The 20,777-nt window shown below is 56.9% G+C and overlaps 1 protein-coding gene across 4 annotated transcripts in view; it reads left to right on the top strand.

Annotated features, from left to right (window-relative positions):
• The first annotated feature begins 9,726 nt into the window (after positions 1-9,726).
• Positions 9,727-20,777, top strand: part of EML1 (EMAP like 1) — a 210,124-nt gene continuing 199,073 nt past the window's right edge. For 2 of the 4 annotated variants that reach the window (XM_017892322.1, XM_017892321.1), the window contains exon 1: positions 9,729-9,970. In XM_017892322.1, coding sequence (XP_017747811.1) covers positions 9,943-9,970 — 28 coding nt within the window. In that variant the 5' untranslated portion in view covers positions 9,729-9,942. Of the gene's footprint in view, positions 9,971-20,777 lie in introns of all 4 variants that reach the window. The other 2 variants (XM_017892320.1, XM_017892323.1) reach the window with 2 other exon arrangements.

The following is a 20,777-nucleotide window of genomic DNA, read 5'->3' as shown; positions in this document are numbered from 1 at the left end:
CTGCCCTGAGTTTCTCCTTCAGTCATTGGGAGCTTGTCTTTGTGCAGAGAGAAAAAGCTGCCCTCGTGGCCCAGTGCGGTGGCTCACGCCTGTAATCCCATCACTTTGGGAGGCCGAGGCAGGTGGATCACCTGAGGTCAGGAGTTCACAACCAGCCTGACCAACATGGCGAAACCCTGTCCCTACTTAAAAATACAAAAATAGCCAGGCATGGTGGTGGGTGCCTGTAGTCCCAGTTACTTGGAGTCTGAGGCAGGAGAACTGCTTGAACCCGGGAGGCAGAGGTTGCAGTGAGCCGAGATCGTGCCACTGCACTCCAGCCTGGGCGACAGTCAGACTCCATCTTAAAAAAAAGAAAAAGCTGCCCTCTCCCCTGCCTGGGCCATGTGCCCCCTGGAAAGACCCCTCCCCACACAGGGAAGGCACAGATGTGTGCTGGCCCCTGATGTGCATTGTCGGCCTCCTTCGGTCCTTGCTGCAGTCTTGAATGGTAGCTCCAAGGGATGGTCCCATCAAGCAGATGAGGAAACTGAGACTCAGGAGCGTAAGTGACATGCTTAGTACAGGTGGGGCTGGGGTGGCTCTGAGAATGGAGGAGACAAGTGTTTGGGTTTCCAGCCTGCCCCTCTCCCCAGCCCAGGTGGGTCCTGAGAATGCACACCCCAGCCTCTGGGCAGAGGGTTGGGCCCCCAAGACGCCTCCAGAACTGCAGTGTTCTTGCAAAGAGAGGGTCCTACTGCTCCCCTAGCACCTCGCCTGACCACGTGGGTACCTGGCCAACCCCTCATCAAGCTGCACCCTCCACCCCCTCCATTTCCAGCTCTCTGTCTGGGGGGCCCCAAACTCACCACCCATTCTGAGAATGGTATGCCCGGGCTCAGCCTCCAGATCAAACTCACCCCTGGCCAGAAGCAGCCCCTTCCCACAGCCACCCCAAATGCTGCTGTCTCCCAGCATCCTGTTCCCAAGCCCCCAGCCGGGCACTGTTCCCCGACCTGCTCTGCTGTGCCCCCCTCCCATGCCCTCTGCAGCCCTTCTCTGAGGTTCATCAGTACCCACAGGCCTGCCCCCGCTTCCCACAGTCCATGCCCTCTGCCTCCTGCTGTGGCTAGACCTGGTCCCCATAGGACAGCACCTCCTTCACAGTCCATCTAAAAGGACCACAGGCCACTGGCCTCAGTACTGCAGCGACGCAACCCAGCATTGTCTGCAGGGGCCCGGAGGGATCAGCTCCCTCTGGAGACTTCAAGTTCCCGGCTTGACCAGCCCCTGACCTGGCAAATATCCATCCGTTGCTGAGCCTGAGCCTCCACACCACGATTTCTTCAAATCCTGCCAGGAAACAGGAGCCAACTATGCCCCATTTCACAGAAGGGGAAGTCAAGACCACAGCCACAGCTGGGCCATAGTGGAGTCAGCACTTAAACCCATGGCCCTTCGCATCCAGTGGCCTTCCACAGGCTCAGCATGCTCTATCCCTGCAGGCCTGGGCTTGTCTTCTGCACCCCCCAGGAATCCCAGATGGCTGGGAAGTGCAAAGCCAGAACCCCCCAGCCCCGCTGTCACTGCCAGTGGGGCCATCCTGCCCTTCCTTTCTGAGCCACTTCCTCTTCCATAGACTGGGCTTTCTGTGAGGGGCAGGTGGCTCTCAGTCCGGGCTGCATGGGGGAGCCACCTGGGCCAGGTGAATCAGCCTCTGGGGTGGGGCTCAGAAACTTTTCTTTTTCTTTTTTTCTTTTCTTTTTCTTTCTTTTTTTTTTACTCTTATTGCACAGGCTGGGGTGCAGTGGCACAATCTCTGCTCACTACAAGCTCCGCCTCCCGGGTTTAGGAGATCCCCCTGCCTCAGCCTCCTGAGTAGCTGGGGTTACAAGCACGTGCCACGACGCCCGGCTAATTTTATATTTTTTTTAGTAGAGATGGGGTTTCACCATGTTGGCCAGGCTAGTCTCGAACTCCTGACCTCAGATGATCCACACACCTTGGCCTCCCAAAGTGTTGGGATTACAGGCATGAGCCACCGCGCCCAGTCCAACTGTTTTCAAGTCTCCCAGGAGATCCCAATGTGCATGGGCGGGTGCCGCCAGTCCAGGTGAAGCTGACCTCCCGGACCCAGGCAAGATGGATAGGATTAAACCCAAGGCTATGCAGCTAGGCGACCTGGGGTCAAATCCTGCTCCCACCTGCCTGGGCCTCAGTTTCCCCATCTGTAAGGGAGGACAAATAATAGGACCACTTCCTAGGGTTGGTGGGGAATTAGTGTCCATACGTGGGTCGCGCTCTGGCACTGTGACTCTGGTCATTGTCACCTGCAGGGAAGGGAGGCTTTCCTGCAGGCAAGGCGGCGCAGTCCCCGGAAGAGCCGCACGGTGGCGCGCTGGCGCAGAGCGCGGGCTCGCCCTCCCGCCCAGGCCGAGCGGGCGGCGCCGGCCCCAGCCGCGGAGGGTCCTGAGGCGCGGAGTGGGTGGGCCGAGGGGACGCCAGTCCCGCTCCCGGAGGCGGGGTCAGGCGGGAGGCCGGGTCGGCAGTGGCAGGCTCTGGCCACGACGTGGAGGTGGAAGAGCCACCCCCATTTCACAGATGGGGCTCCCGAGGCGCGGTGAGCTGTGGCAGCTGCTGGGGGAGCCGGGCCTGAGGCTGGGGAGCTGGCAGGCCGGCCGGGGACGCGCCGGGCGGGAGCGCGCAGCTCTGGCGGGCAGTGCGCGCAGGCTACTGCGGCCGCCGGGGAGGCCGGGGGATGCCCTCGCTAGGCGGCTCCGGAGGCTCTGGGCCCCGCCCTGCTCTGCCACTCCCTCCCGTGTGACCTCGGCCAATGGCGGCCTTTTCTGAGTCTGTCCCCCCTGCACTGTAAACCTTGACGTGTTTAATCTATACTGGCATCCCCGCAGGAGGCTTCCAGCCTGCACATTCCTGAGGGCCTGCCTTCCCCAGGCACCAGCTTCCCCAGGGCTGAGCTGCTGAACTCTGAAAACCTTTGGACACCTCCCTGCCCTCTGCCCTAGCGACCTGCGGCTGGAGACCCTGAGCTGGCCCAGCCCTCTGGGGTACCTAAGAGCCTAGGCTGGGTTGGGGGTGGCTTCAGGAACCTTAGGCTGCCGGGCGTGGGGTGAGAGCCTTGGCCCAGCCATGGCCAGGTGGGAGGTTTTCTTCCTCTATGCTCTGGGTGCTGGGGCTGGAGGCGGTGAAGCTGGGGCTTCAGTGACAGCCAATGTGGATAGACAGACGACCATGCCCTGTGTCCCAGCCATTAGCTGCCCAACTGGGAAGGTTCTGGATGGGACTTGGCAGAATCCTGAGCCGGCCCCTCCTGGCAGTCCTGGCCGAGAGGGCACCGCGCGCTTTATGCTGGTCCAGAGACAATTGGCGGGACTCTATTCACATCTGCCCAGACCTCACCCCGGGCTCCAGACCTCACCCCAGGCTCCGGACAGCCTCAGACATCTCTGGATGTCCAAAAATACCCCCCCACCCCGCAGGCGCACCCTCCCCGCAGTCACCGGGGTATTTCTGGCAGACGGAAGGAGTCTCAGTGGGAGGAAGGGACATTTCTCTGAATCCAGGGCCAGGGGTGGGGAGGGACAGAGTCAAGTCCCTGCCTTGGCCTGGAGCTTTAAAAACACTCATTTCTTCTGGGACACAGCCTCTCCCCCGTAAATCCTTCTCACCAGAGGAAACCATAGTCACCCTCCTGGTGCTCATTTCTTGGGCAGCCCCTGCGGGGACGAGACCCCGGGTGGCCAGACAGAGGGGTCCCCCCCACCCCGCGGGAGGCAGCCTGCTAATTCTGGGTGCCAAGGGCAAGGCTGCAGGTCCCTGTGCAGGACACCTGCCAGCTGCATCCCGTTTGGAGCCTGCCCTGGATGGGGCTCCGTGGGCCCAGGGCAAGGCTAGGCAGGGACCGGCATGAGCAGCAGGTGGCACAGGAGTGCCCTGGGCAAGAGCCCGTCGGCCAGTGGCAGACACTGGGTGAGGAGCCTGGATGATTTGAGTCACGCTTTACTGGCATTGCACCTCACCTGTTGGGCGCACTGTGCGGCCAGCCCTGAGCCAGCTTTACTGTACCTCCAGGTACCCTGTGCTACAGACGAGGCTCCAAGAGGTGCGGCCTGCCCCATCTCAGGGCCGGAGGGTAGAGGGTGGAATGGGCTGTCCCTGGGGCCCTTGCCCCTGCTGTTGAGCCCAGGAGCCTGAGCCTGGGAGGCCTCCCCATCGCCTCCCTGCCCCCTCCCAAATGACAGTGGCTTTTTGGCTGCCACCCCAGAGGTAAGGGGGTAGCCCGAGGAAGCCAGGAGCTGCCCACACCCTCAGCCCAGGGACACCAGGTGCAGCTGCACAGGCCTCGCGGCTTTCTTTCCTGGCTGGGAGCCTGGACGCCGGGAGTGTTGCCCAAGGCCACCCAGGCAGCGGTCTGTCAGGGGTGCCTGGGCTGGACAAGGGGCCCTGGGTGTTTGGAACCAGCTCGCAGAGCTATGCTGGAGCAGGTGCATGTGTGTGTGTGTGTGCGTGTGAGCCCCACATGCACATGTGTGTCTCTGTGTCTCTCCGTACCTCTCCGTGTTCCTGTTCCTTAGTCTCCGGGTATCTGTCTGGCCCCCCGTGTGTGAGGCTGTGTGGATGAGTCTCCATATCCGTGTCTGTCTCAGGTTCTGTGTGGAGCCGGTATGTCAGGCCTGACCTGGACTATATGGAGGTGTCTCTTTGAACCCAAGGCAGTGGACAAACATGAGACGGGTCACCACGGGCTAGGACCCTGCCGTGTGGCCTGCGTTCTGTCCTCACCCCACATCCAGCGAGATGGGCTAGCCTGCCCAAGCCACACAGCCAGGAGCTTGGGGCCATCCAATGCGGACATCCAGTGTCCTTCAAGTTGTGGCCACCAAGGCCCCACGTGAGACTCCCTGCTCCCCACCTGTCCTGACTCTGTGTACAGGGGGAACACAAGGCTGAGGGGTCTCCAGCAGGGAGAGGCTGCACTCCTGAGGCCCAGCCAGGGCCAGGTGAGTGTGGGGCAGCAGGTGCCAGCGGTGGGAGGAAGCATGGGTGGGAAGCAGGGCCTCTTCCCCGACCCACACCATGCTTGGCTGCCTCTCCACCTTTGATCACTGACCCTCCTCTGTCCCTCCAGGGACACTTTCTCACCAGTGCTGGTGCTGGCTGGCCAAACAGTGTGGGAACCCAGGGGCCGGCCTTCCTCTAGGCGGTGGCAGCAGGGGAGGGGCCTGGGCACACCATGGGTGAGCAGTCACTGCGGGGCCTCCCCTGGTTAAGTGGCATGATGCTGTGATGTCACAGGGAACCCAGGAAGGGCACTGGCTCTGGGCTGGGCCCCACAGGCATCAGTATATGTGTGCCCCTCCCTTTGCCCCGTGCCCTTCCAATGGCCCCAACTCCTGCCCGACCAGATTTCACACCACTGTCCAGCCATCTCGAACCATTCCTGGGTGCCCCAGCTCTTTCCCACCGCCAGGCCTGTCTTGTCCTATCCGTCCCCACCCCCATTCCTCACCTCCCAGGTCTCTGCATGAATGACTCTCAGAGGTCCTCCCTGACCACCTGCCCTTCCTAACCTCAGTTCCTTCACCAGTGCTCCTCTACCCACAAGCCTGTGGGCCCTGAGAGGCTCCCCCAAGGTTTGTTCAGGCCCTGGCAGCAGCTGCCCCGTCGTGGTGACCATGGAGTAGCTATTGAGACCAGCTAAATCAGACATAGGTGAGCCCTTGGGGGCCAGCGGGCACACAAATGGTTGCAGCTTCAGGGTGAGCTGCAGGAGACGCATCATGTACACACACACCCGCCACACAGACACACTCCCGCGTGTGGACATCACAAGCTTGTATGGGCACACACACCCATTCTCACACACACACACTCTCCCACACACGGGCCCACTGCCATCACCCTAGGCGCACGCATGTGCATCACACGTGTTCACTTACACACACATTTTTGCGTGCACACACTTCCACACATGCCCACTGCACCTGTGCACATGTACCAGTGAACACACAGGCATCACCACACACATCCACTTACACACATTCTTGCACGTGTGCAGTGGCCTCGGGAGCAGGGGACTCAAGCTGTTTATTCCCAACACATGTTCCCATGATAAAGAAAACAGGAAGGGACTTGGGGCCAGACACAGGAAGGGGAAATGGCCTGCCGCAGGGAACCAGCTCCAGCCAGTGGACACTGGGCGGTCTGCTTGGGTGAGACGCAGGGGCAGGCAGACAGATGGCTGCAGGGTAGGGAAGTGGAATGCCCCTCCGTGGCATCTTGCCCTGGTTTAATCTTCACCACAGCCCCAATGGGCATCACCCCTTCTAGGCAAGAAACCGAGGCTGGGGCCAGGCTTGTCCCCATCACCCAGGAAGGCTGCTGGAGCTGGGATTTGACCTGGGTTCATCTGACACCAGACTCCTCCCAGCCCTGGTCCCACAGCCCACTTGGGTCGAGGTGAGGCCTCTGTTGGGGAGGTAGGTGGTGTGGCAGGGCTCTTTTCTGTAGCCCCACTGTTTGTCCAGCACCAGGATGCATCCCACACCTGTAGAACCCCGGGTTGGACTCTGGCAGTCTCATGGGGGTTCCTGGGGGGTCAGCACTGGTCCCCTCTGTCCCATGGCGTGCCCCTCCGTCAGCCTAGCCCATCCCAGGGAGCCCAGAGCAAGGGTGACAGGAGTTGAGACCCGAGATGTGGCCACAGGCCCTGCCTGGCATTGACCCATGGGCCTGGGTGTGCCGGACAGCAGGCACCAAGAGGGGCCACAATGTGTGAAGCCCATACAGTGGGGTGGGACCTACCTAGGAGGCAGGTCAGCCCCCAGTCCATGCCTCCCACTCCCTCCAGTGCCTGACACCAGCTGCCACGCCAAGGCAAACCAGAGGTGCCCAGCGAGGGACTCATGGCATTCCTTCCCTGGTCACACCCCCTCCCCGGGGATACAGAAGCCACCTGTGCATACCTGAAGTCTGCCAAGTGCTGCAGAGCTATCTCAGTGCAGCCCACAGCCGGGCAGGTGGGGCTTCTCCCACTTTGCAGGGGAAGTCATTGGGCTTCTCTCTTTGCTGACCTGCATCTGATTTTCTCCCTGCTGCCCCCTCACCCCAGCCCACAACCCAGCCCAAGGCACAGAGCTCTGGGGTTTCACCCCCACCCTGCCCCCAGAGTTGTCCTGGAATCCAACACCTAGGGGTTGCAGAGGGAGGAGGGGAATTTTCGGGGTGGAGGAGACAGTTCCAGGGGGGAGGTCTGGCTTTGTCTTTCTCTTTTTTTCTCTTAAAATTAAAATTTCAGTTAGGAGGAACAAAAACTTCAGTTAGGAGGGACACAGGATGGCCACCAGTCCTGGTTTGTCTGAAGCTGGCTGGGGGGGCAGTTCCCAGGATCCATGGAGGACATTCAGTTCTAAAACAGGGGAAGTCCCAGGGAAATGAGACAAGTTGGTCACCTGGGAGGGAGCCCACAGCCATTTAATCTAACCCTACATGATGCTTGAGCTCCCTCTGCTGTGTCCCCATCCAGCAGCTGCCCAGCCCTGCTTGAATACCCTCAGTGACGGTGAGCTCATTATCTGACAGGGCAGTCAGAGCCAACCAAGAGGTGGACACAGCCAGGACTAACCACAGCGAGGTTAGAGTTGGCAGAGTGGAGTGTGGGGCAAGTGGAAAAGGAGCAGGGCCCCTGAGCTGCCTTTAGGGGCAGCCACGGCTTCCCATGGAAAGAGGAGGACAGAGAATTCCTAGGCCAAGGGAACAGCACAGGCAAATGCCTATACCGTAGGGATTCAGTTCTTTCTTTCTGATGGCCAGTGCGGGGTGAAGAGTAGAGGCTGTGACTTCACAGCCCTCCTCCTCACCCCACCCACAGATAGGGCTTCCTTTGGAAACATGGAGGCCTCATCCTCCTGCCTTCACTCCCCAGGTCCCTGAGCCAGGAAAGGCCTCAGTGCAGATGGAAGAGCTGCCAGGATGCCTCAGCACACTGCTCCACCCGCTTCTCATTTTCCTGAGGCTTATGTATCCTCAGCGCCAGCATCTGCCCCCTCCTCCAGGAAGCCTCCTCTGACTTCCCTAGCCCTGAGGCCTCCCCTGCCATAAGCAACATCCTTCTTCTCAGGCTTGCTGCAACCTCCAGCCCTGCCAGAGACCCCTGCCACTCTTCAGCTGGGCTTTCTCACCTCCGCACCTGCTGGCTTCTCTTCCTAGAACACCCTCTATTCCCTTCAAAAAAGTTTCTGGGCTAGGTGCGGTGGCTCATGCCTGTAATCCCAGCACTTTGGGAGGCCGAGGCATTTTGGGATCACTTGAGGTCAGGAGTTCGATATCAGCTTGGCCAACATGGTGAAACCTCATCTCTCCTAAAAATACAAAAATTAGCTGGGCATGGTGGCAGGTGCCTGTAATCCCAGCTACTCAGGAGGCTGAGGCAGGAGAATTGCTTGAACCCAGGAGGCGGAGGTTGCAGTGAGCTGAGATGGCGCCGCTGTACTCCAGCCTAGGCAACAGCAAGACTCCATCTTAAAACAAAAACAAAAACAAAAAATCTTTCTGGACTGAGCACAGTGGCTCACACCTATAATCCCAGCACTTTGGGAGGCCGAAGCACAAGAATTGCTTGAGCTAGGGAATTCAAGACCACTCAGAGCAACATGGTGAGACCCCCTCTCTACAAAAAATAGTTAGCTAAGTGTGGTGGCACAGACCTGTGGGCTCAGCTGGGGAGACTGAAGCGGGAGAATCACCTGAGCCCAGGAGGTTGAGGCTGCCGTGAGCTATGATCGTACCACGGCACCCCAGAGTGACCCTGTGGCAAAAAAAAAAAAAAAAAAAAGAAAAGAAAGAAAGAAAAGAACAGACTTTATTTTACTTAAAGATAACTCAAATGCCAGCTCTTCCAGGAAGCCCTCCTGGAGCTCTTGGATTGAGTTTCTCTCCCTTCTCTTTAAGCCATTTCACTCCCTCTGGTCTCTGCATACAGAACTGGGTAGACCTAGAGCCTGGGGCGGGGGGGCAGCAGACTCAGCCCTGGGGTGATGCCTCTGGTATCTCCAGCCCTTGGCAGGTTCTGCCCTGTACTTTGTGGGGTCCAGGGGAGGGGATGGATTGGCTCTGAGCCAGGTACACAACAAGAGCATACTAAGAGCTTGCTGGAGTGCATTCTTTCAACCAGTATTTCCTGAGCACCCACACTGTGCCAGGACCACATGGCTACCCCTGGGGATCCCGCCTCCATCCCCTGTCGACCCTCAACACGTGGCTCACTCAGCACACAGTAGATGCCTGAAGTGCTGGCTGCTGTTGGCCAAACAATCAAAGGCAAGGGATGGCCTTCCTGCAGCCTTGGAGACAGACAGCCTGGCTCCAGTTCCTGCTCACGCCCCGTACTGACCCGGTGGCCTTGGGTGAGTCACTTAACCCCTCTGTGACATGGACACGATGGTTGCAGCAGCTATGGAGAGCAGCGTGAGATGACGGTGGCCACACTTCACGTAGCTCCTGGTCCCGGCCATGTCCTCAGTGGTGGTATCACTTGTTATTCGCCTTCCCTAAATGTCCATAAATGTCCCTTGCTGGCTGGGTGGAACCGTTTCCAAGGAAAGAGTGTACAGGCATTCCCAAGTCCCCAGGAGCTGGGATCTTGGGGACTGACCAAGCACCTAGGGGTACAGTGGCTTCTCAAGTAACATCCTGGGGCTGCCCCAGAGAGGCCCTGGGCGGGGGAGGGCAGTGCCCAGATTTATCCACCAATTGCACAGGCTGCTGGCACTGAGCACGTTCTTATCTGCCCAGCCCAGCATGGGGGGGTGGCCAGGCCGGCCGGGGCGGGACGCTGCCTGGAGCTGGACACGGAGGATCCCCAAGCCCTGCTGGGTGGGTGACAGCCACTGAGGCTCTGAGTGACCCTGCAGGCTGGTGGCCAGCCGGCCGCCCATCTCCCACACCATGTCGGACGGCGAGGGCCCCTCAGCCGGTGAGTGGCAGCGCTATATTTACCCACCATGGCTCCGGTTGCAGAGCCAAGGCCGCCAGTCGCCGAGGGCACTGGGGCCCCCAGAGGCTGCCAGCAGCTGTGAGCTGGACCCCCTTCCTCCTTGCCCAATGCCTGGGGGGCCTGTGCCGCTGGAAGGGGGGAGCTTGACTTTAAAGCTAAGTTCTGCTGCACCCCTGACTGCACAGTGTAGCCAGTGCAGGAAGCTGTGTCTGATTCAAGCTCTCCCAGGGCTGGCAGCCGGGACCAGAGCTGACCCAGGACAGAGGGGCAGGGGCTGTGGCGGGACCCATGGGTGGGCTCAGGGTGCCGTGAGCCACTGGAACCACATGCAGACGAGTGTATGTGAACATTTATCGGCGGGGAGAGCACACAGCTTCTGTCTGATCCCCTAAGTCTGAGACCTCTGAGCGTTCTGAGTCCCTGGTCCAGCAGCACCAGGCAGGCCTTCTGTGTGCCCTCATATCCTCTAGGTTGAAAACGGCCAGGGATACAGGCAGGTGGAAAGGCGATCAGATTCTGGGGTCTGCCCACTGCCCTCTGCTCTGCCTGAGGCAAGAGGCTGTGGTGGGGACTGGCCACCCGTGTGGTGGGGGCTGCCCCCCGCTCCTGCCAGTTTCAGAGCCAGCCTTGGCGGAATGGGGGCTGGGGACAGCCGAATCCAAGGGTTACATGGGGGACTCTGGAGTCAGGCTGTCCAGGTTCAAATTCCAGTTATTTCACCTCCAGGCTGGGTGATCTGGGGCAGGTGGCTTAACTTATCTGAGCCTCCGTGTCCCCAGGTAAAAATGGAGATTGTGGTCCTAACCCCCCGTTGGCTGTGAAAATGAAATTTATGATATTGTGTGAAAGCGTCTGCTGGTGCCTGGGGTGCACTGAGAGCTCAGGGCCCTGCTTGCTGGCAGCAGGTGGGCACCCCGGGCAGCAGATGGGCATCCCAGGCAGCCCGGGCAGCCAGGTCTGGGCTCCTCCAGCAGGGCCTCCTTCGTAAGCCACCAATTGTCGCTGGCACGTGGATTCACTCTCCATAAAACCCCACCTCGGAGGCTCTCGGGACACATCAAGGTCTCCTGGGGGATGTGGGCGGATTGTGGGTGACAGCACTCTGCAGGTACCCTGTCACTGCTGAACAGTCCCAGCGCCTCGGCCTGGCTCTGTGGGATTTGGAACAGAGTGTGAGAGTGTGTGTGTGTGTGTGTGTCTGTGTGTTGGGGAGGGGTACATTGACAGAAGGGGCCTGACCTCACCTTCTTCCACTGGGTGCCAGTTGTCCTGGCTGCCAGGAATTGCCCGCCAGGGCCGCGGGAGCCCCGGGAGCCAGCAGACAGCTCTTTCTGGCTGGCCCTGCCCCACACCTGACGCTAACCCGGAATAGCTCTCCCCCTCCACCAGGGACATGGCCCTGGTTTTAGCAGCTTGTAAAGCCACCCGCATGGAGATGGGTATTTCAGGAAGGCTAGGACAATATTTAGCCCATCGGGGCAAAGGAATGGGCACTGAGTGTGCATGTGTGTGCGCAGCCTGGAGGCTGAGAGGTGATGTGGGCCTCACTGTCGCTTCCCCGTTTAGGAGAGGGTCAGCCCAGTTGGGCTGGGAGGTGGGGCCTGGATTCCAGGCTGGCTCTGTCTGCCCTGGTGGGCAGGTGGCCCTGGGCAGGCTCCAGGCTTGCTTTTCCCATCTATAGAATGCCATGTGAGGTCTTTTGTCTCTAATATGCGGGTTTGGGATTCAACCTGGCTGGCAGGAGTAAGGGCGGCATCTTGGTGCAGGAGGTTATATTTACTTATGGGTAGAAGGGGGCCAAGGAAGGGGGCCTTTTGGAGCACACAGTGTGAAGTTCAGGCCTTTCTAGGATTCCTACCCAGCAGCAACCAATGGTTGCTCCAAGGACACTGCAGTGAAATATTTTCACCTGTTTTCAGTGACCGATCCCCAAGCCTGTGTCGGCAGTGGGAACATTCTCAGCTCTCCACTCGTGACTGGTGTGACCCAGGGCAGGCTACTCAAGGGCACTGTGCCTCAGTTTCCTCATCCATTCAGTGGGGACAATAATGGTACATTAACTCCTCAATGTGCAATAAGGATTCAATGGCTAACAGCATGTAACACACCTAAAATAATGCCAGGCTTATTGTTAGTGGTTATAGCTGTTATTATTTCACCAATAAATAAACAACCTAGAGAGGGGATGAGGGAAGCAGAGGACCCGCTGTGTCCTGGACACGCTGTTCTGTTTATTACCTGGAGGTGGGGACTAGCAGCTCCACCGTGTAGCTAAGAATACTGAAGCTCAGAGAGGCACACGTGAGGTCACCCAGCTGGTCAATGGCAGAGCAGGGATTCAAACCCAGTTCCCCAGAGCCTGTTAGCACAGAACCCGGGTTAGGCCCCTCTTCCTGGGAGTCCCACCTGCACACCCAAGGAGGGTGAGGCTGGCTATTTTGTGGGACTTTTTGGCTGCTGAAGAAGCAGCTCTCATTTCAGGGTTAGCTAGCTCAACAGTGCCTTCAATAACTTGCAACCTGTAGAGAAAAATGTAATGCCTTGTTAGGGTGTCAAGAAATTTCTGCAGAGCAGGAGTGCAGCAGGAGGTGGCTGGCCCCTGGATTTATGGCTCTGTGCCTGGGTGGGTGAGCTGGAGCTAAGGTTACCCGGGAGTCAGCACCGTATTTATAGCAGGAACTCGCCTGCATCAACTACCGGCCCACACGCCCTGGCCAGCAAAGGCGCTTCCTTTACAGTTGCCTGCATTCTAGACTTGGCTCTGTCTCTTAGGGGCGGGGTTATATCACCTGACTAAGCCTCAGTTTCTTCATCTTTAAAATGGGGCGTTCGTCAATTCCCTCACTGGGTCTGAAAATAGGACCTGTAAGTGCACGGTACTGGCCTGGCATAGAGGGGGCCTCAGAAGATGCCAGTTCCACCCATCCTGGGTCTGTTGATTGTCTTTTCCTGCCTTTGACCTTGTGATTTACCCATCTCCTGTCCTGGCCAGAATCTGCAGGAAGAGAATCCAGGTCTCTGTGCTATTAGCTGCCCCCATGCTTGGGAAAGTTTCCAGCAAAGCAGCTTTACAATCCTAAGCACTGAAGAACCGGCTGTTCTGTTTTCAGCAGAGCAATGAATGCAGGTCCACAGAGACCAGGGTTCAAATCCCAGCTCTACCACTCCCTAGCTCTGTGGTCTTAGGTGAGTCACTTAACTTCTTTGAGCCTCTGTGACAGATGGGCATTTGTCCTGCTGCAGAAGGTATGGTAAGGACAGACCTGTAACCTGCAGGAGTGGTCAGCCAGCAGAGTGACCCTGTCTCTCCTCCTAAGTAACCCTCCGCCAGTCCCACTGCCCAGCTCTGAGCCATAGTCACCCTGTTCATGTGGTGAGACATGGCTGCCCTTGCTGGTGCCTTTTGTATGTGGGAAGTTGTTCCCCTGTCTTTATCACCTCCCTCAATGCCCTGCAGCTTCTGATTCTCACCAAGACATTCAGCTGGGTGAGCTGACATCTCCCTGGCCTCCCCCAAAGGCCCCTAAGAACTTGGTTCTCCAAGTACCTCTCTCTGCCAGAAGTCAAGGATGGCTTTCCAAGGATAGGGCCTGCAAACATTGGTGGGGCCACCCAACTGCTCACGCAATTCCCTCTGGCATCCTAGAATCCAGACAGCACCCCAGCTTTTTGCTCCCCCAGACCTCACGGTGGGCCCCTCACCAGGGACCAGGGCAGTGTCCACCTTCTCTTCCTGTCCTGGCCATCCCCAGCTCTCACCTCAGTTTCTCCTAGAAGGCCCTGTCCCCCAATTTATGCCATCCCTGTCCCTAAGGAGGTTGCACTGCTCTCTGAGGAGGGGGTCCTGGCACGGTGTCCTTTCCCTGGATTTCAGGGCAGGCAAGTGCTGGAAAGGGTATGAGATGCCTGGAGTGGCCCTGGGATATGGGAACACCTCTGAGATGACCTGGTGAACGGTGCCAACGTGGTTCCCTGCCCTGCTCGTAGGAGTCCCGAGCAGTACAGGCCTGTCCAGGTGTAGTGGGAGCCTTTGGTGCTGAGTGACCCAGGGTGGGCCTCCTTCATGTGTGACCTCAGGTTATGTGTCAGCCATCCACAGGCCAGCACACGGCTCTGGACACATGCCCCGAGTTCTGACATCAAGTACCCCCCGGCTCAGCCCCTGTGAAGGGCTGGGCCTTCCTGGGTTGCTCTGAGGGTCCAAGCCGGACTCCATGCCCTGTGCCTTCTGGGTGCCTGTACATAGGGTGGTGGCAGGGCATGAGTCCCTGAGGAGCAAGAGGCAGTTTTATGTGACGTCAGTGGTTGCTAAGGCTGGAGGCAGCAAGTGGCCTGGGTTTTCACTTCCTTTATGGTTACTGGCCGGTTCATCCCTTGGGGATAGGGAGCCAGTGAAGGCTCTGGAGCCGGGGATGGAGGATACATGGCTTGCTTCAGTGAGGTGGGTGGAGGAACTGGAAGGAGGATCTGGAGGCCCAGAGGTCAGGGAGGAGGCTGGGGAGATGGTCCTGGGGAGAGAGGGTGAGGTCCACATAGTACAGGAGGGACCCGGAGAAGGGCACAGGGAGATTTGGCAACTGCTGGGGCTGGGTTGCTGGGAGGGTACAGGGGAGACTGAGCCTGATACTGCCACCCCCGTTAGGAGGGTCCAAAGGACAGACTGTCACCTTCAGGGCTCTGTGGGTTGACCTGGCAGTGTTTCAGGGCTCAACTGTAAAACCTGTGGCGCGCATGGAGGGCTGGGTGAGAGCCCCCTGGCGCGGAGGGCTGGGCAAGATCCCAGCCCCATGTGCCCTGGCCCTGGACACAGGCAGGCCCCTCTCCTTTCTGAGCCTCGGCGGTCTCATCTGTAAAGTAGAGGTGACACTGTAACCTCAGAGGTGTCGTATGGGTGATCTCCAGGCATGAACCTTTGAACAGCACTTCAGGTGTGCCAGGCACCTGTGATATTGAAGGACTCAGCCTCAGCAGCATCCAGCAACCTCTCACCAGAGGCTGGGCACGGGTGGGGACACACAGGAGGAATCCGCAGCTGGGGAGTCCCCTTCAGTGCCCCTCACGGCGCCCCTACATTGAGGTCCACACCACACTCCTAACCCATGGGATCTCCATGTTATGGAGCAGGGGAAACTGAGGCCCAAGAGAACGAGAGACCAGCTCAGTCACCCAACGAGGGCGTGGTGAGCTGGGGCTCAGGCCGGATTCCCAGGCACAGGTCGAGCCCCTCCAGCACTTTCACCGAGGTGTCTCCCACTCGTCCCATCGTCCAGGCTCAGTGGAGGCCTGCCTCCCCAAGGGACCCAGGCTCAGTGGAGGCCTGCCTCCTCCAGGGACCCTTCCCTGAGTTCTGCAGCCCCTGGGGACCCTGAACCCTTGGAGCACCCATGCCCTGATACCCTTCTTGGGTAGTAGCTTTGAGTGGCACCACCCCAGACCGCTACCCTTCTCACAGAAGTTACGAACTGTGGGATGTTACAGGCATGTCCAGGTGTAGCTGGAGCCTTCGGTACTGTGTGACCCAGGACAGGCCCCCTTCCGTGTGTGGCCTGAGAGATGCTGATTTGTTAGCATCCACCCACTTATCTGTTACCCATTCACAGGCCAGTACATGGCTCTGCACACACATCCCAAGTCCCGACATCAGGCAGGGCCCAGGTACCTTCCCAGCCCTGCACTCACTTGGCACATGAACCTCCAAGCAGCAAATGAATACATTCGCGTGACTAGGTGCCAGCGTCGAAAGTACCCTCGCAGGCTTTTTCATCTATGACAAGAGATGCAGGTTAGAAATGCAGCTTGGAAAGGAAAGCTATCCACTTCTGTTGTTTTAAAGTATTGGGTCAATTCTAAGGGAGCATTCTTGAGATAGCAAGATAGCTTTTATTTTTTATTTATCATGCTTTTAAAACAAAATTTTTAAAATGAAAAACAGCTAATGGTTGCAAATGCTAACAGCTTTTCCATTTAGCATTTGCAACCATTTCACTATTTTTTTCTTGAAATTCACACAGTCAAAATAAAATATAGAAACCGGTTGCTGAGGTAGGTAAGAGGCCGCCTGTAGACACCCATTTCAAATTTCCAATTTTTGCACTTTGATTTCAAAATTTTGCCTTCATCAAAACAGCTTCTTTGGTTTATATTTTGTTTCCAACTCTTTAAGTCAGAATGGGATCGGGATGCCCCGGCCTAAACAAATCTCAATGGCTCGATGCCACAAAGGTACACTTCTACCTTATACAAAGGCCACTGCAGGTCTGGTGACGTCCTCTCCGCTCCCAGGGCAGGTCCCTGCACGGTGGCCCAGCATGATGCTTCTGTAAAGACTCATGTTTTGCCAGTCACTGCAGCCAGCCAAGAGAGAGATGGCGACACAGCACCAGTTAAATGCACCCACCAGGAAGTAACCCACCTTGCCACAACCAAAGTTTCACTGGCTCCAGCAAGTCACATGGCCACACCAAATGGCCAGAGGACAGGATGTGTCCCTCCGTTAGGAACAGTAGTAATGTCTGCACCCCTTCCATTGAGTTTTTCCCCACCAAATGACTGTTTCTTTGTTTGTTTTTTAAGTAATCCATTTTCATTATGAAACAGAGCATATTGTGTGAGCTGTGGTCAACAGGCATCCAAAATGTAAATCATGGGATTTCTAATATGCAAATCATAATGCAAGGGGCAAGAGTTTTCAAAACATCGCTCCCTCCCACGGACTTGCATTTGCATTTTATAGCACAAAAACAAATTTCTGAATGATTCGGTCATCACCTCCAGTGAGGAAAAGCATAACCAAGAACATCAGCCAGAAATCTCTTTTGACTTTTTATTTGTTGAGGTACAAAAGAGGGCGTTGGAATGAGTAGGCTGTGGAATCTGTTTATTCAGTGTAATCCACAGATCCAAAAACTGAGATAGGAGTTTAGAAGGAAATGATTTTTGAATAATACTGGGGGAAATTATGAGAAGAGCGTGTTTCTTCACTCTACTACAGATATGCACTCTCTCTTTGATTCCATGACACCATCAAAGAGAAGCTGTGTCATCAGTTTAGTAACTGGCTTTCCCAGTTGACATTTTTTTTTTTTTTGGAGACAGACTCGCGCTCTGTTACCCAGGCTGGAGTGCAGTGGCACGTCTTGGCTCACTGCAACCTCTGCCTCCCGGGTTCAAGTGATTCTCCTGCCTCAGCCTCCCAAGTAGCTGGGACTACAGGCATGCGCCACCAAACCTGGCTAATTTTCGTATTTTTAGTAGAGGCCAGGTTTCACCAATGTGCCCAGGCTGGTCTCAAACTTCTGACCTCAAATTATCCACCTGCCTTGGCCTCCCAAAGTGCTGAGATTACAGGCATGAGCCACCATCCGGCCCCAATTGACTTTTAATGGTGGGCGTGTACATACATATATAGCACACACACACACACACACACACTATGAAACACATTTAAATAAAACTTTACAGTGTAAGAGAGGGCTGTGGCCACACACATCACACATTGCTTTGTATGAGATAAGATCCAGTTTAAAAATAATGTTTGCAAAGACTAGAGGTTGCCTATGAACCCTGTCATAAGAGTCAGTGACATCAACTTGGATTGCTAGAAATAAAACCAGAATTGGGCCTGAAACTGCTGAGCTCCGTTTGGGGGTCAGACATTCCTGCAGTATTCAGCTCTGTGGTCCAAACTCAAGGCCAAACTGTTTAGAGAACTCTCTACCAAGTTTAAACACATCTTTTAGGAATCCTGCCTCATTTATTTTGAGTGGAAAAACATGTCAAGCGCTGGTGCTGGAGCAGAAAACATCCTTCCTGCTGCTTCTCGCTCATAGTCTAAGTTAACCTCTGACTCTGTGGACGGTTACTGAGCCCGTGCCATGTGCATGGTGGTCTGAGTTAACCTCTGACTCTGTGGACGCTTACTGAGCCCGTGCCATGTGCATGGTGGTCTGAGTTAACCTCTGACTCTGTGGATGGTTACTGAGCCTGTGCCATGTGCATGGTGGTCTGAGTTAACCTCTGACTCTGTGGACGCTTACTGAGCCCGTGCTGTGTGCACGGTGTGCCGCCAGGCACTGTGGTGAGAGGCTAGAGCAGGGAATTCAGCCCTGGGTCTGATGTCCTTGTCCTTAGGGTTAACAACAGACTGAGGTTACCGGTGGACTAAAAAGAATGTATACAGTAGGCACTAAAAAATGGCGGTTCCCTTTCCCCTAGGTCCTTTCACACACTCAGTTCCACATGATGCCCCTTTTCCCCTATATAGTCAACGTTATCATTCCATTTTACAGATGAGCAAATGGAGATTTAGAGAAATTGAGTGGCTTGCCCAAGGTCACACAGTGACTAACTGAGACAGATGGGGCTAAGACACAAGTAGGCTGTCTCCAACCTGGGGTCACCCACCTCAGGAGGGTCAGAAAAGTGGCACTCCTTCCCAAAGAAGGGACCTGGGTGTAGGGATGGCTTGGGGGAAGGGCCTTTATCGAGACCCAAGTCCAGCAATTCCCTCTGAACTTTTCTGGGGGAGGGAGCGGTCTCAGGGAGACCCTACATTTGGAGCCTGGATGGAGGCCTGGCCCTGAGCCCAGCTATGTGGTGGAAGCACTAGCTTCAGGTAAGCCCTTTGCCTGTGGAGAGGTTTCCGTAGGATGTGGTGGGGGCAGGTGTGCAGCATGAAGAGAAACAGGCGTCTTCCTTGTAGCAGAAGCTGAGGACTCAAGAGGTGCCTCCTAAGCCCCAGCATCTCTCTGGAATGGTTTCCTGTTCGCCCGGGGATAACAGCCAAAGCCTGGTTTCCCGGCTCTACCCCATGGCCAGAGCTGGCTCAGTCGCACCCCACACCCTGGGCCCCCTCCACGAAGCTCAGGGTTTCACATCATCCCCATTCTGCTGCTGGTGGACGCTTCTGTCAACTTCATGCCCAAGAAGGCTGGCTGAGGCTGGCATAGAGCCTCGTCCTGTGTCCCCACCCCTCGAGCAGGGCTCCTCCCACCCAGGGCTCCCAGTTCTTCCTGGAGAGAGAAGCCCAAGTGGCTGGGTGCTCTGGTTTGTTCAGCGTTTGCTGCGCCCTGCCCTGGGCGGCTCCCCTGCACTCCTGTGTGCTAACCTGTGCTTGCCTCAGCTCTGTCGGGCACGGTGCCCCATCTCACAAGGCCAGACACCCAGGATAAGCGTGATTAAGGAGGTAGAAAAACAACCACCACCTCTGGAGAAGAAATCGTCAGCTCCGAACTCCCTGGAAATGTATAGAAATGGCGAGGAGGGCACTGAGCTTTCTTCCAGGCCTGGACCAAGGGACCAACCTCTGGGCCAGGAGAAAGGCAGACCTGGGGTGGCACAGATGGGCTCCAGATGTACGGGGCACATTTGGGGAATGCCAACTGTCTGGCCTGATGGAGGGCAGGGGTCTGAGGAGGAAGGAGAAACTCTATCCTAAAGTGGGTTTGGGGCCACCTCGGCTGCCCAGTTGGGGTGTGGCCTGTTTGATAGACAGTGGAGAAGGGTGGATGTCCCATGGATGAGGGGCTGTCAGAGACCCAAGGGACACCTTGTCTGTGTCTGTTCATGTCTCATTCACCAAACGCAGGTCTGCACCACACCAGGGCTGGGCTGCGCCTTAGGAACTCACAGGGCTGGCAGGGTGGGCTTCAGGGTCAGGCTCGGACCCGCTTCTTACCTACTCTTTGCAGGGGCTCGGGGTAAGGACACCTGCCGGTCACTGGGAGGCCTGAGCGGAAGCCACCAAGCCCACCCCTGGCCACACAGGGACTTGATGCTGCCCCAGGGGTCCCGCTGCAGGGTCAGCAATGCACGGGAAGGGGCCTCATCTCACCTTAGACACTTGGAAAGCCACCCCCTCCTGGACTTCCTTTTCTTTCCATCTTAAAACACTGAGCTTGTTGAGAGAGGGTAAAGACTTTGCAATGACCCCAAAACCAGGGATGAGGTGCCCTAAGGAGGTTCCCTTAGGGCCGACAGCTGTGACGTCCATGAGATCATGCGTGCCTGGGTGCGTAGGAGGAGTCCCACTCACTGCCGAGGCAGCATTTACCCAGGATGCCTGGGCAGGAGGTGTGGCTGCAGCCGGGATTCCTGGGGCCCTGAGGGGTCTGTGGGGTGACCCTAGCTAACAGCCTGTCACAGGGATGGCATCGCTGCTCCGGGACAGCCCCTGCCCGCAGACCCAGGCCTGCCCACTCAGACTCCAGGACAGCCACTGCCCGCAGACCCAGGCTTGCCACTCAGACTCTGGGACAGCCCCTGCCCGCAGACCCAGGCCTGCCACTCAGACTCCGGGACAGCCCCTGCCCGCAGACCCAGGCCTGCCACTCAGAGCATGTGGGGTCCTGGGATCCGGAGCTTGCCCCGAGGCTGCCGGAATCTGTGGGCTGAGTGGTGCTCACGTTCTTCCCAGGTTTCTGGGAGGAAATGGGAAGGGCCAGCGATGCTCAAGGCTGCAGCTCTGTAATAAGTGTCCTGGGTTCCAGTTCTGGTTTTATCTTTTTTTTTTTTTTTCTCAGTAACACCTTTGTTGAGATGTACTACATAATTCACACATTTAGGCCCAGTGCAATGACTCACACCTACAATCCCAGCAGTTTGGGAGGCCAAGGCAGGAGGATCCCTTGAGTCCAGGAATTCAAGACCAGCCTGGGCAACAAGTTCCAGGCTGTATTAGCCATGATCGCACCACTGCACTCCAGCCTGGGCAACAGAGTGAGATCCTGTCTCAAAAAAAAAAAAAAAAAAAAAAAAAAAAAAAAAAAAAAAAAAAAAAAAAAAAAAA

This window comes from Rhinopithecus bieti, unplaced genomic scaffold, assembly GCF_001698545.2.
Source record: "Rhinopithecus bieti isolate Rb0 unplaced genomic scaffold, ASM169854v2 scaffold_20150, whole genome shotgun sequence".
Classification (NCBI taxonomy): domain Eukaryota; kingdom Metazoa; phylum Chordata; class Mammalia; order Primates; family Cercopithecidae; genus Rhinopithecus; species Rhinopithecus bieti.
This window is presented reverse-complemented; position numbering and strand designations above follow the sequence as displayed.